The 13,726-nt window shown below is 46.2% G+C and overlaps 1 protein-coding gene across 1 annotated transcript in view; it reads left to right on the top strand.

The window, feature by feature from the left end:
• Nucleotides 1-8,628, top strand: part of AMDHD2 (amidohydrolase domain containing 2) — a 111,903-nt gene extending 103,275 nt beyond the window's left edge. The window contains exons 6-8 of the mRNA XM_086949326.1: nt 6,338-6,550; nt 7,508-7,596; nt 7,712-8,628. Coding sequence (XP_086805452.1) covers nt 6,338-6,550; nt 7,508-7,596; nt 7,712-7,924 — 515 coding nt within the window. The 3' untranslated portion in view covers nt 7,925-8,628. The remainder of the gene's footprint in view (nt 1-6,337; nt 6,551-7,507; nt 7,597-7,711) is intronic.
• Nucleotides 8,629-13,726: the final 5,098 nt, after the last annotated feature.

Genomic DNA, 13,726 nt, shown 5'->3' with positions numbered 1-13,726 from the left:
CAAAGTACTTGAGAGATCTGATATATATATATATATATATATATATATATATATATATATATATATATATATATATATATATATATATATATATATATATATATATATATATATATATATATATATATATATATATATATATATATATATATATATATATATATATATATATATATATATATATATATATATATATATATATATATATATATATATATATATATATATATATATATATATATATATATATATATATATATATATATATATATATATATATATATATATATATATATATATATATATATATATATATATATATATATATATATATATATATATATATATATATATATATAGTGAATCAGACCCAGGACAGTTCTCTGCTGTTAGTGGCAGCTACCTCTTTATTGCAGCTGTGTAATAAGTAAGAGGCGACGACTAGGAACACCTTTATTTAATATATAGCAGCGCCCTGTAGGGCCTGGCCAGGGTCCCCGACCCCTCTCGCTTCTTCACTGTGTCGACGTATCCCCTCCACCATTCCGAGGGCTATGCCATCTCAGCTGTTTTCAGGTGCACCAATTGGAACCAAAAAAAAAACTAGTGTCCCGGCGACATGGATCATTTGGTGAACCTGGTCTAAGAGGATTGTCCTCTGACGCATCTAACCATCTCAGTAACAGGCGCCCTCTCTGTCTAACTCCCGGCTGAGCCCTGCCCGGCAGGGGTTAAGAGGCTTGGAGCGATGTCAGACCACCTCAACCTCATTTCCTGCAGCTCCTTCCCCGCCTGTGCATTATGAAGTAAAAATGAAAACCCAAAATGTAACACCCCGCCCAACCGCCGACCGTATCTTTTCTTATGTGGAGAAGCCACTCCTCGTAGGGCTGGGGCAGGGCGTCTTCTGCACGGACCTCCTTCTGGACTTTGTTTTACAGGAATATCTGCTGCCTCTTTCCAAGAGGAAATTTTAGGAATTCCCGGAAAAGGGCCATTGCTCTTTGACCCCTGATTCCCCAGTATTGTCCTTTCCCCAAATCAGCACATGGAGCACTGGAATTGTCCCTTTTCAATGCATTAGTGATTTTATCTAATTTATTCCAAAATTGTGCTTTAGATGCACTTTTGATTTAATCTTTTTCAAAATTTTCACAGGGCAGGAGAACCTCCTATCAAAACCTTACTATGAGGAAGGCAGGCTCTCTTGTTACAATTCATTTGACTTTACGCAGTGCCAGTTGAGGATGTGGGTGGAGCTAATAGAGGAAGTGGGTGGAGCCAATGGAGGAAGTGGGTGGGACCAATGAAAAGTAGGTGTGGCCTCCGGCAAAGATTTGAGCACCTGCACTTCAAATTTTACAAATTAAGCACTGCGTCTCGCCCTCCGTCCCTTTCCCATTACTCTCTCTCATACCCAAGCCTTTCCATCCTTCTTTCTCTCACTTTCCCCTCTCCCACCTCCTCCGTGCCCCCATGTATTGCTCCTTACCCCCTCTGAGTCTCTATGCCTCCCCGGAGCTCAGGAGACCTCCCCGCCTCTGGTTTCACGCTGACCCCGGGGCCTGCTCCCCAGCCCTGTCTCCTGGATGTGTTTTGTTTCCTGCTGTCTGTGTTTGCAGAGTCGGGACGGGAGCCCGTTCCCCACGAGCATCATGGCCGGGCAGCGCCAGCATTGTGTGGCTGTTTATTTTTCTTATGGATGATGCATAGGTGCTTTCATTCCCCCAGTCGCTGAGCGCGAGCCGGAGGGGCTGCGGCATCGCCGAGTGGCGTTTCCAGTGCCTTGAAGACACTACCGCCTGGTTGCCTCGTTTTGGGACTTGCTGCAATATACGGAGCCTGGACTCATGGAGGCGGCTGTAAATCCAGAGACTACGGGCTACTGCTTACGACGCGGCACTTCATGACTTGTCCCAAGGCTCCTTGAGTATTTACAACGTGAGGACCCCTGGACTGACGCATTGGTCCTGTGATACGCTCTAGTCGTGCTCACAATGCTGGGGCACTTCCACAGTGTCCGTAATGCAGGGGTCACCGACCTCTTTCAACACTCTTAAAAAGCACTTTAGTGCTCACGACTCATGGACGCTTCCACGATGACCATCATTTAGGAGTGTCTGCAGCGTCTCAAGAAATCTAGGAAGCACTTAGGTGCCGAGAAAATGCGTGAACTCCTGTCCTGTTTCATGTTTTTTTTTTTTACGTATGCAGTGCTTCACATCGCAGACGAAATTGGACTGTACCAACTCCAAGACTCCTATGAAACCTTCAGGTGCCCACGTGCAATGGAGCTTTAAAATGCTTCAGTACTCACAGTGCAGAACCCACTAACCTGTGCAATGGTTCATATAATTTTTTCAGTGCTCACAATGAAGGGCCCAGTGCGGCATCTCGCCGTTCCTTTGAAACACTTTAGTGTTCACAGTTTCTAAAGATGTCCTATTTGTAAACTGCAAATCTACCAGAAAGATGGCGGAGTGCAGGTAGGGTTGCACTGGCCTATGGGGCAATCTAGCAGTACCCGAAAGTATGGTCTGAAAGTCAATGTGTGGGCCTATTATTTTAAGCATTTGTGTACCTGTTTCTGTTAAGGTGAGCAAGATTTTACTGTTGATTTCCCTGATAGTACTGCAAGCATTGCCTTAAGCAAGCACAACTGCATGCAAAGCACCTTTACAGCAGATCTTTCGAAATTCAAAAATGGCCTCATTTGCAAATATAGTCCTGAGGGCTAATTTTATTTTGGAGCTCATGTCTAGTTTTTCTCTCAGTCTGACCCTGTGTGTTGGGGAGGGTCATAGGCAAAAGACAGAATGAACTAGTGATTGGTGGATAGCTTGTTTTGTTTCCATAAGCATGAGCGGAATGTAACTGCATTGTCATATAGTCGTCTTAACCCCTCCCATGCTCGTGACGGAACCGTTCTGTCACGAGCCTCGGGTGGGTTGTGCTGGTGACGGAACGGTTCCGTCACGGCCCGCTCGCCGCGCCTGCGCTGATGTTCTAAAGAGCAAGCGGGGCCGTGACGGAACCGTTCCGTCACAAGCACAGCTCACCCGCGGGCCGTGACGGAGCGGTTCCATCACGAGTACAGGAGCGCCGCGTGGCCCTGCCTCCCCCTTAGCGCTGCGGCAGAATAACCGCCGCAGCAAAGGGGTTAAAGAGGCATGTCTTCAGCTTTTTCCTTTATTGGATTAGAACTGGGGAAGTCCTGATGGTAGTAGGGATGTTGGTCCAGATTCTGGTTTCATGGAAGTGCATCTCTTGTCTTGTTTTTTAAACTTCTTTGTCTACAGTCTGATGTTGTTCTTGTCATTGGTGTCCCTGGAGCAAAGCTGCTGTAACAATATTTGGAGTGTGGGTCCTGCCTTCAAAACTCCCGTCCAGCCCCGTCCTGTGTGTGCGGGGGTGTTTGGCTGTGTGTACCTCCCGTCCAGCCCCGTCCTGTGTGTGCGGGGGGGTGTGGCTGTGTGTGTGTGACTGTGTGTGTGTGTGTGTGGCTGTGGCTGTGTGGCTGTGTGTGTGGCTGTGTGTGTGTCTGTGTGGCTGTGTGTGTGTGTGTGGCTGTGTGTGGGTGTGGGTCTGTGTGTTTGTGTGTGGCATTTGCGAGAGATTGGCATTGTAAATGACAATGCCATTTATTTATCTATTTTCAAAACCAGCACAAAAATAAAAATTTTGTCATTTACAATGCCAATAGCTCGAACTTTTTTTTCTTGGTACAAAGAGAGAGCGCGGAAGGGTAGGAGGAAGATCTAGGACAAAGAGACAACACTACCTCAAAGGTGCCCTGTGTGTAGCCAGAAAATAGATTACCACTTCTTCTCTGATCTAGAGCTGTTTGACTTCTTTTTCTTTCCCCAGTCTTATTTTTTTTCTTTAAATTTTCAAGCTCCTTACTGTTTATAGGCGCCTTTTTTATTCCTTGAGTTAGTCACCCTCCCTCCCCACCTCTGGAGGTTTTTTTTATGTCTGACAACAGTCTTTGAAGATCCTCGACTTCAGAGTAAGCTACTGATGGGCTGGTTGTACTACAGAGGGAACAAGTGGCGCTGCACGGAGTGCGACCAACTGCTCCCGCCAAAGGCGAGTGCCGGCAGGGAGGATGTCGCTCCATGAGACGACAGGACGTGGATGATAAAAACCTGGTGCTGGCCATGCCCGGCTGTGCTCTCTCTCCGCTTCATCTGTTACGCGCTGGCTTGGCTCGCTTAGTCGCTAAGACTCTGACTCATGTGTTTGCTTCTTCCTCTGCTCTCACAGTTGTACCGTTAAGGCATGGCCTCTCTCTTGTGTCTCCCTTCTGCCGTCTTCAACCAGCGGACGTGGCCGCTCCGGGATGCCGGTTTGAAACTTTCGAGTTCGTATATTCCTCATGTAATGTACCTTTTGCTACCTCGTGTATTTTGTTTGCTCACAATTGTCACTTTTGCCTCATGTAACTTAACGTCTGCTTTTGTAATTTGTTCACTCGTAATCTTCTCATGTATCATTTCTGTTTCTATTGTGAAGCGCTGGATTTAGCAGTGTCACTGTTGTGTTATAGAACTCGTCTGCAAGTAATTGCTGTCTGCTGAGCTCGTCCAGTAGGGTACAATAGGTCTCACATTTGCGAGAGAAGAAGCTATTGGCAATGTAAATGACAATGCCATTTATTTATCTGTTTTCAAAACCAACACATAAATAAAAACAATTTCATTTACAATGCCAATAGCTCTAACTTTTGCAAAGGCGAAACCGTTGCATTGTAAATGCTTGTTCATAATTGAGCTTTATCCATTGGGTATGGATGTCATTACCATTACAGTAAAAATGAAAGCCATGGGATTGGATGAGGAAAATCAGAGGCTGGATCTAGATATTGGATAGACTGGGTAACCTCAGAGTCCTTTGTGGAAACACCATAGGTGAAATCAGAAGTAAAAGGAGGAAGGAAGACAGCTTGCGGCTATCATACCACGCCATTTATTGGACGCATCTTATCAGGATGTTGAAGGTATACAGTGAGAAAGGATCAGGATCAGGTCCATGATACCTCATTATCATTTGATGCCATCTCATGCTCACTAAGAAATGAAGCCGATAAGGATTGCATCCCTAGGTGCAAGTGAAAGGAGACCTGAAACACATCTAAACAATGTACGGGTTTCTTTAGCCCCCTACCCTAGACTGCAGCGTCTACCTCCACGTGTCTCATCGCCCTTAGAGCAGATAAACAGCCTGAAGATCAACGCATATTGAGGCTAAAACCTACTGACTCGTAGATAACTATCTGGCTCAATGTACCTTGACCTTCACTACTCTGCCTCAAATTTTTTAACCCGAACCATATTCTCAACATGTTGGAAAGGAAGATTAGACAGGGATTTGAAATTGAATGTGACGCGGTCTAACAGCTACATATGGAGTCTTGACGCCTCGGCTCTTAATGGTAATTTCTACAACTTGTAACCAATTTGAAGCTGCCTGACTGCTCCCATGACTGATTCAAATGTACACCTTTCATCAACTTACTTCATTCTTCACCACTGCAGTTTTTATTCCTCTCCAGACTCGATCATGTCTTACTGGCTACAGCTACCCATTTGATTTAAGGTTCTGGAAGGATTCATGGAAACTCTGCTTTTTTTCACTTGTACAGTCTTTAATGGCTAAATAATAATTCTATTTTGAGCTACACGTGGTTAGTGAATACTGTGAGATTCTTAATTTCTCTTTACTACTCTAATAAATTGTGACACATTTGAGACCCACTGTCCTTTCATACAGGTTTGTTGGTGAAAGGTGAGGCAAGTATTCCTAATTGAAGAAATCTGTTTTTCCTTGTTGAGCTGCCTGTCTGCTACTGAGGTAATTTGGCCACAACTCACGTCAAAATCGAACACTCTTTCTCACAGCCCTATGAGCCTATTTCACATATATGTGCAAATAGAAGTTGTATACTTAGCTTTCGAAAAGCAGAATTGTAAACTTCTTTAAAAAAAAAAATGTTGTTTGAAATGTCTACAAAAAGCCGTCTTCTTGGCCCGAATACTCAATTTGGATGGGATGGAAAAATATTTTCCCAGTAGCAGATGGTATGTACTATATAAGTGGCAATCAAAAGTCAAACTTAAGGGAGTCCAAGAGGTCCCATATAAACAGGTATTTAAATCTATACGGAGGCGTCTTCTCTTCTGCAGTCCAGCATCCTTTCGCAGCACTATCCACTTTTGTCCCCAGTCCAGCACTCCAGGCAGAACTGAATATCTGGACCTTCTGCTTTTACTATTATTATACTTAATGATTTTTTTTCCTTCTGCTTGTCTCTCCTTACCATCTGAACCTGTGTCAGGAACCCACCTCGAGGGGCCATTTATCAGCAGGGAAAAGAAGGGAGCGCACCCTGAGCATTGTCTGCGTACCTTTGAGAACCGGGGCTTTCAAGACCTGTTGGCTACTTATGGTAGTCTTGAGGGTGTGAGTATCGTGACTCTAGCACCAGAGATTCAGAGAAGCAATGAGGTGATTGCTGAACTGGCCAAGCGTGGGATCTGCGTCTCACTAGGTGAGGATGTGTTGAATATGAGCATTTGTTTGGTGGATGTACGCATGGTGTCTGCAGTGACCATCAGTGGTAAAATGGTATCTAGTGAATTTAGAATCTTTATAATTTTCAATGAAAAATCTTCTCATTGTACAGAATGTCTTCCTTAATGTCTGTGATGAATGGTCTAGTCTGAAACCTGAATTTAAAGTTTCTATACAGTGGTCTGTCTTTGAATAGCAGGCTAATGGGAACCAGTATCACTTGTCTGCACAATAGTGTGTCTCGTTTGTGACCGCCTACATCTAAATGGTACATGTTGGAGTGGACACAACTCGTTTTTTTCCCTTGTGCATCTGTTTGTAGGACTTTGGGTGAGGCTAGCATCTCGATTTTTGTTTATCTACACATTTGCCTGCTGGAGACTGGTTGTGCTCTGAAATTTAGGCCTTGGGATTTTGTGTACCTGTACAAGGGGAGGTGGGATTTACAGAGGCTGATTGTTTCTAGGTTTTGCTTTTCTATACTGCAGAGATTATATGAGGAGCTGCTTATGCCTATCTCATTCTGTGCCTGATAGGAACAGGACGGTTGGGACCCTCAATTTTGCTGCATGATGAGCCTGATTGTTTTTTATTATGCCATTTTTGAGAATGTACATTCTTAGGGTTGCCATTGCTGTATTTTCACATTAGTTTTTCAATCAAACTAAGAAGATTGGCAAAATCCAGTTTACTTAACCTGCATTGCAGTCTATTTGAGAAAAATAGTTGCATTGGAGGCGAGGCTATCTGGTTCCACCTGTCTGTAAGCAGAACTTCTGAGAGGAACAGATCGGTTAAGGCCCTGAATTTCTATGCTTAGTGTGGTGTTCTGGTGGCATATGAGAGTGGGATAGAGTTGTCATCTTGTTTGGACAGTAACTGAATAATGCCATGCTCTCTTGCATCACCAATGCATGCTTTTCATGCCCCGCAGGTCACTCAATAGCGAACCTGGCCCAGGCGGAGGAAGCAGTGCAACATGGAGCCTCCTTTATTACACATCTCTTCAACGCCATGTTACCGGTGAGTGTTTGAAAACTGACATAAATATTCTCTTGTCCTGTTGGAGCTTTTTAATAGTGGTGGTCCAATGTCTGAATCATTACGTCACTGCCTCCTCCAATTTGCCTCCGTGTAGTTCCATCATCGTGATCCGGGAATTGTGGGACTGCTGACAAGTGATCGAATCCCAAAGGGGCGAAGAGTGTTTTATGGCATGATCGCAGATGGGATTCACACCAACCCTGCAGCCTTGAGAATCGCCCACCGGGCACACCCCAAAGGTGCGTGGCATGGTCACCTTTACAAAGGTTCATCCCCCTTTAGCCAGTTAACAGACTTTCGTGACTGAAATAGGTCTGTAAGCTATGTACATGTTTGGAACAGAGGTGAAAGATCTATTCTGTAGAGGTGTGAGGGTTGAACTGGGGCCCACATCTAGATGCAACTCCTTAATTTTCGGCCCTCTGCGTGTTCAAGTCCTGCTGTGCCTGTATGTATTTGAGGGACAAACATTAATTCTATACATTACATATGTTGTTCTGTTACCCTGATAGAGGCCCCTACCGTTAGTCCTATCTTAGGTCGACCCAAGCACATAAACTCTAAAACCAGAGGATTATGGTCACTAAATGGGCTATACTCAATCCCCACCGATCTGATCCAGTTTTTAGATAACCTGGATGCTAATATATATAGTCGATGTGAGACAAGCACCCTCTCCCTTTGAAGGTTGGTGCCAGGGTTCCCTCCTTCTCCAGTCTAATCATGTCAATAGTGTGTTCCAGGACATGTGTTTTAAGTAATCTACTGAGGACCATTCCCTCTGCTGTATGTTTAAAGTGGGGGCCTTTCTCGACTGAACAACGGGACCAATCTACATTCAGGGGTAATAACATTGGGCATAGATGACAATTAAAATCACCCATAACAAAAATAGTGGGTTCCAGAGCCCCTTTCCTTTTGGCTAGTTCTTGGGTAAGTCTATGATCTAATTCTTGGGGTGTGGGATTATTGGCTCTAAGGGATCCTTCATTATATACGTTAAACAGTATCAAATAAAAAAATAAAATAAAAAATAAAAAAAACAGGATCAAACTTATCCCCCTGCCCATGAACCCCAGTGCCTGGAGATTATTTGAGATCCAGGATGAGCTAGTCCATATTCCTTGCAGATTTAAATCCACATATACGGACAGTCCTCCCATTGCTCTTCCTGATCTCAATCTCTGGGCGGGCACAAAAAAGCATTTATACCCAGTTATGTGAAAAGGGCTGTTATCCACCACCCAGGTCTCTTGTAAACGAATTATTTGGTACTTATTTATATATTGCCGCCATTCAATGTTGTCAAATTTTCTAGGCCGGTAACGTTCCAGGAAATTATTTTTAGCTCCCTTTCTGATGGTTGGTCGCAAACTAACCCCTTGACACTTACGCTTCCAATATCCCACCCCTCGTTTACCCCTCCAGTCATTGCTTGAGCCCCTCGGCACTGTAGTGCGAGCGGAGACGAATCGTCCCTTGACTCCCCCTCACAGCTGGTGGCTCCAGCTACAGGCCTGATCTTGTATTCCAACGTACTCGCGCGTTTCTCCCCACAACCACCTCTTGTCATATGGGCCTCTTCTATAGGGAAAAAGTTTGTGGGTGCAACCTTATGCGACGTTCTCCACCCCATGCCTCGCGATCCCTACATTTTCGTATTCCCAGCTCCTCTTATTACTGCCTTTTCCATTTTGGAGGGGATCCTTAACAGTCAGTCATTTTCATCTAGGGACATAAATGGGCTAAATCTATTGGACCATTTGAGTAGTTCCTAGTCTCCTACCACAGGGCCACACGAGGTGTGATATCGGGCCTTGTGTATGTTTGGAACTTCCCTAGATTTCCCAAAACCGTGGGCGAGGTCATAGGGGGCATTTTGTCTTGGATAAAAATAATCTAATGGCAGGGATCTTATACTGCTTGCCTGGTCCGCCATCCCACAAGTTAAAATGTGCTGCACTACACTTGCATCCCTGAAGTTCACTATGATGCAATTGCCCACTATATCTTTACTCCTGGTGCCAATCCAGCCCACCCTTCTGACATGAAGAATTTCCCCATTTTTACTACCAAGAAGGGGCCTGTTCTGGCTCAACCAGCATAAGGTCTTGTTTTTCAGTTCGGTGTATGACTCACTCTGCTCTTTCTTCAGGTCTGGTACCCCCACCAGTACTACTACATAGGGGCACGCTTCAAGTGGTAAATTTATGGTTGGTAGTGTTTCACCAGTTGGAGTATTGGCCACCCGCCCAGTCTGATTTGCCCCTACTACTTCAGATTTGGATGGGTGGTTGCTTGGCCGTTCGATTTATGGCCTTGGAGGTCCCACCCCTGCTCGTGGCGCCCCCTCTACAGGACCCGTACCCCTGTCCGATTGCAGGGAAATGCCTAGTAGACTAGGGGGCAGTATGACCGTGGGTGGCAGATTCAAGATCCTGCTGGGTTGCATGACCGTCTGTTGGTCTTGACGAGTGTCAATAGTGATCGGGTTATTCGTGATGCCATTATCCGTGGGTATTCCCTGCGCCCTGCCCCTATTCTTTAGTTCATTTAGAATTTTGTCCAGACTACTAGCTAATGGCTTTATCTGACTGACAATAAATGTTTCTAGATGAGTTTTCAAGTCTGAGACCATTTGGGCCATCCAGCTCGGGGGAACTATCAACTGGGGCACCTGCTCATCCCTAATTTCTGTTGCCGAATATCCTGGTGCAAATGGGGAAGGGTTACTTTTGGTTTTCTTAATTCTAACTTTCTTTGGGCAAGTTTTTCTTTTCCTACTAGTTGCTGCTTTTTTTTCGGGCGTAGGGTCCACCCTATCTTCACCAATACCCCTCTGCGCACAAGTAATATCCAGATCAGATGACTCTGCGATAGTGAGTGGGGAGATAGCTATAACCTCATCCCCTAATTCGTGGTGTCTAGTGGGAGGATCAAGTATTGGGGTAAGTGACAAGCGTCTTTCTGTGCGCTCTATTTCACTTGATACTACCCCAATAGCTTTCCTCAACATACGATCAATTGCGGTGGGCTGTGTGGAGAAAAGGGGGGGGGGGAATACTTTTGTCGTGTTAGACCGCCTGAGGGGTGGAAGGGGGGTTCACCTTCGCCTTGTTGGAACGGGTTTTCACTTTACTGGCCATAGTGGAAAAAACCAAACAGAATACCCATGAGGTGTGCTTAATTTTACAAGTCAAGTCAAGTGATTTATATAGCGCGCTACATACCCAGAGGGTCTCAAGGCACTTGAGGAAGGGTGGGGAATTACTTGTCGAATATCCAGGTTTTAAGTTGCTCTCTGAATGTAAGGTGGTTCTGAGTGAGGCGAAGGTGAGTGGGAAGTGAGTTCCAGGTTTTAGCTGCCAGGTAGGAGAAGGATCTGCCTCCCATGGTGGTTTTGTTGATGCGAGGTACAGTTGCAAGGGCTTGGTTGGAGGATCGTAGGTGGTGGGAGGGGGTGTAGAAGGAAAGTCGTGAGTTGAGGCATTCGGGTCCAAGTTCGTAGAGTGCTTTGTGTGCGTGGGTTAGGAGGCGGAAAGTAATCCTCTTGTTAACGGGGAGCCAGTGGAGGTTTTTCAGGTGTCCAGAGATGTGGTCTTTACGCGGGATGTCTAGTATGAGTCTGGCTGAGGCGTTCTGGATGCGTTGGAGTTTTTTCTGGAGTTTTGCGGTGGTACCGGCGTATAGGGTGTTACCGTAGTCCAGGCGGCTCTTGACCAGTGCGTGGGTGACCGTTTTTCTAGTTTCGGTGGGAATCCAGCGAAAAGTTTTTTTGAGCATGCGAAGAATATTGAAGCAAGAAGATGAGACGGCGTTGACTTGTTTGTTCATAGAGAGAGAGGAGTCCAGGATGACACCTAAGTTCCGCGCGTGGTCCGTCGGGATGGGTGCTTTTCCAAGGGCCTCTGGCCACCAAGAGTCATCCCAGGCGGAGCGGAGGGGGAGGTACCTAGGATAAGGACTTCAGTTTTGTCAGAGTTCAGTTTTAGACGGCTGTACTTCATCCACTCGGCTACTTCTTTTATTCCTTCATGTAGGTTGGTTTTGGCGGTGTTAGGGTCTTTGGTGAGTGATAGTATCAGTTGAGTGTCATCAGCGTAGGAGATGATGTTGAGGTTGTGTTGGCATGCGATAGCCGCGAGGGGGCTCATGTATACGTTGAAGAGGGTGGGGCTCAGTGAAGATCCTTGTGGCACGCCGCAGATGACTTCGGTAGCTTCTGATTTGAATGGAGGAAGGCGGACTCTCTGAGTTCTTCCGGCAAGGAACGAGGTGATCCATTCCAGTGCTTTTCCTTGGATTCCGATGTTTCTGAGGCGTTGTACTAAGGTGCTATGACAAACTGTGTCAAAGGCTGCGGAGAGGTCGAGGAGGATGAGGGCAACTGTGTCTCCGTTGTGTAGCAGAGTTCGAATGTCGTCTGTTGCTGCGATGAGTGCGGTCTCAGTGCTGTGTTTGGCTCGGAAGCCGGACTGAGAGGAGTCGAGGGATTTGTTGGTTTCGAGGAAGGCGGCAAGCTGTTTGTTGACAGCTTTCTCGATGACTTTGGCCGGGAATGGAAGGAGCGAGATGGGGCGGTAGTTTTTGAGTTCGGTGGGGTCAGCTGTGGGTTTCTTTAGAAGGGCGCTGAGTTCGACATGTTTCCAACTTTCCGGGAAGGTGGCGGAGTTGAGGGAGCAGTTGATGACGTCTCGGAGGTGTGGTGCTATAATGGAGTCTACTTTGTTAAAGATGTGGTGAGGGCATGGGTCTGTGGGGGATCCTGAGTGGATAGAGTTCATCAGGCGGATGGTGTCCTCAGTGGAGATTGGGTTCCAGTCATTGAAGATGTTCAAGGGGGGTGGGGGTCCTGCAGAGGGTTGGGTGGGTTGGTCTTCGGGTCGGTTGTCGAAGCTGTTGTGAATGTCTGCAATCTTGTTGTGGAAGAATGAGGCTAGGGAGTCGCAGAGGGCTTGAGAGGGGGTGATGTCGTTGGAGTTGGCTGAGGGGCTGGTAAATTCCTTGACGATGTTGAATAATTCCTTGCTGTTGTGGGCGTTGCTATCTAGTCGGCCCTTGAAAGCGGCTTTCTTGGCATTCCGGATCAGTTGGTGGTGTATACGGGTGGCGTTTTTGAAAGCGTCCTTGGTGCTGGTGTTTGGGTCTTTCTTCCAGGCCTTCTCAAGGGACCGACAGAGTTTCTTGGATTTCTTAAGATCATCGTTGAACCAGGAGGCCTTCTTGCTGCCTAGTTTGATTTGACGTTTTTTCAACGGTGCTAGGATGTCGGCGCTGTTGGATAGCCATTGGGTTAGGTTAATGGCTGCTTGGTCGGGGTTTGAGGAGTGGGCGGGGGGGTTTAGAAGAAGCGATGAGGAGATCTGGTCGATGGTGATTTTGTTCCAGTTTCTTCTCAGAGTGGGTTGAGGATGGTTGTTGGATGTGGTCTTGTTGTAGGTAAAGTGAACGCAGCTGTGGTCCGTCCAAAAGAGAGCTGTGGTGTGGCTGAAGGAGACATGTTTGCTGGAGGTGAAGATAGGGTCGAGTGTGTGACCTGCGATGTGGGTGGGGGTAGTGACAAGTTGTTTAAGTCCGAGGTTGGCGAGGTTGTCCAGAAGGGTGGTGGTGTTGCGGTCGTTGTTCTTTTCAAGGTGAAAGTTGAGGTCTCCCAAAAGAATGTAGTCCTCGGAGGGGAGGGCGTGTGGGGTGATGAAGTCCGTGATGTCCTCACTGAATTGTGCACGGGGTCCTGGTGGCCTGTAGAGGGTGTGGTCTTGGGGTCGATGTGGATCTGGAAGTGAAGGTGTTCAGTGTTGGCGAGATTGACGTCTGAGCTGGTTGAGATGTGGATGGATTTCTTATGGACGATAGCGATGCCTCCTCCTGTTTGGTCGGTACGGTCCTTACGGATGATCTTATAGCCTTCCGGGATGGCAATGGTGATGTCTGGGGCTGATGTGGCGTTCATCCATGTTTCTGTTAGGAAGGCGACGTCTGGAGAGATGGTGTCTAGTAGATTCCAGAGGTCGATGGCGTGCCTGTGGATTGAGCGAGTGTTTAGCAGGATGCATTGTAGGTGGTTGGTGTCAGATATTTGTTTTGTGTTCGTGGATGAGAAGTCGTTCTT

This window comes from Lissotriton vulgaris, unplaced genomic scaffold, assembly GCF_964263255.1.
Source record: "Lissotriton vulgaris unplaced genomic scaffold, aLisVul1.2 SCAFFOLD_3927, whole genome shotgun sequence".
NCBI lineage: Eukaryota > Metazoa > Chordata > Amphibia > Caudata > Salamandridae > Lissotriton > Lissotriton vulgaris.
Note: the sequence above shows the minus strand (reverse complement) of the source record. Positions and strands in the feature narration are given on the sequence as shown.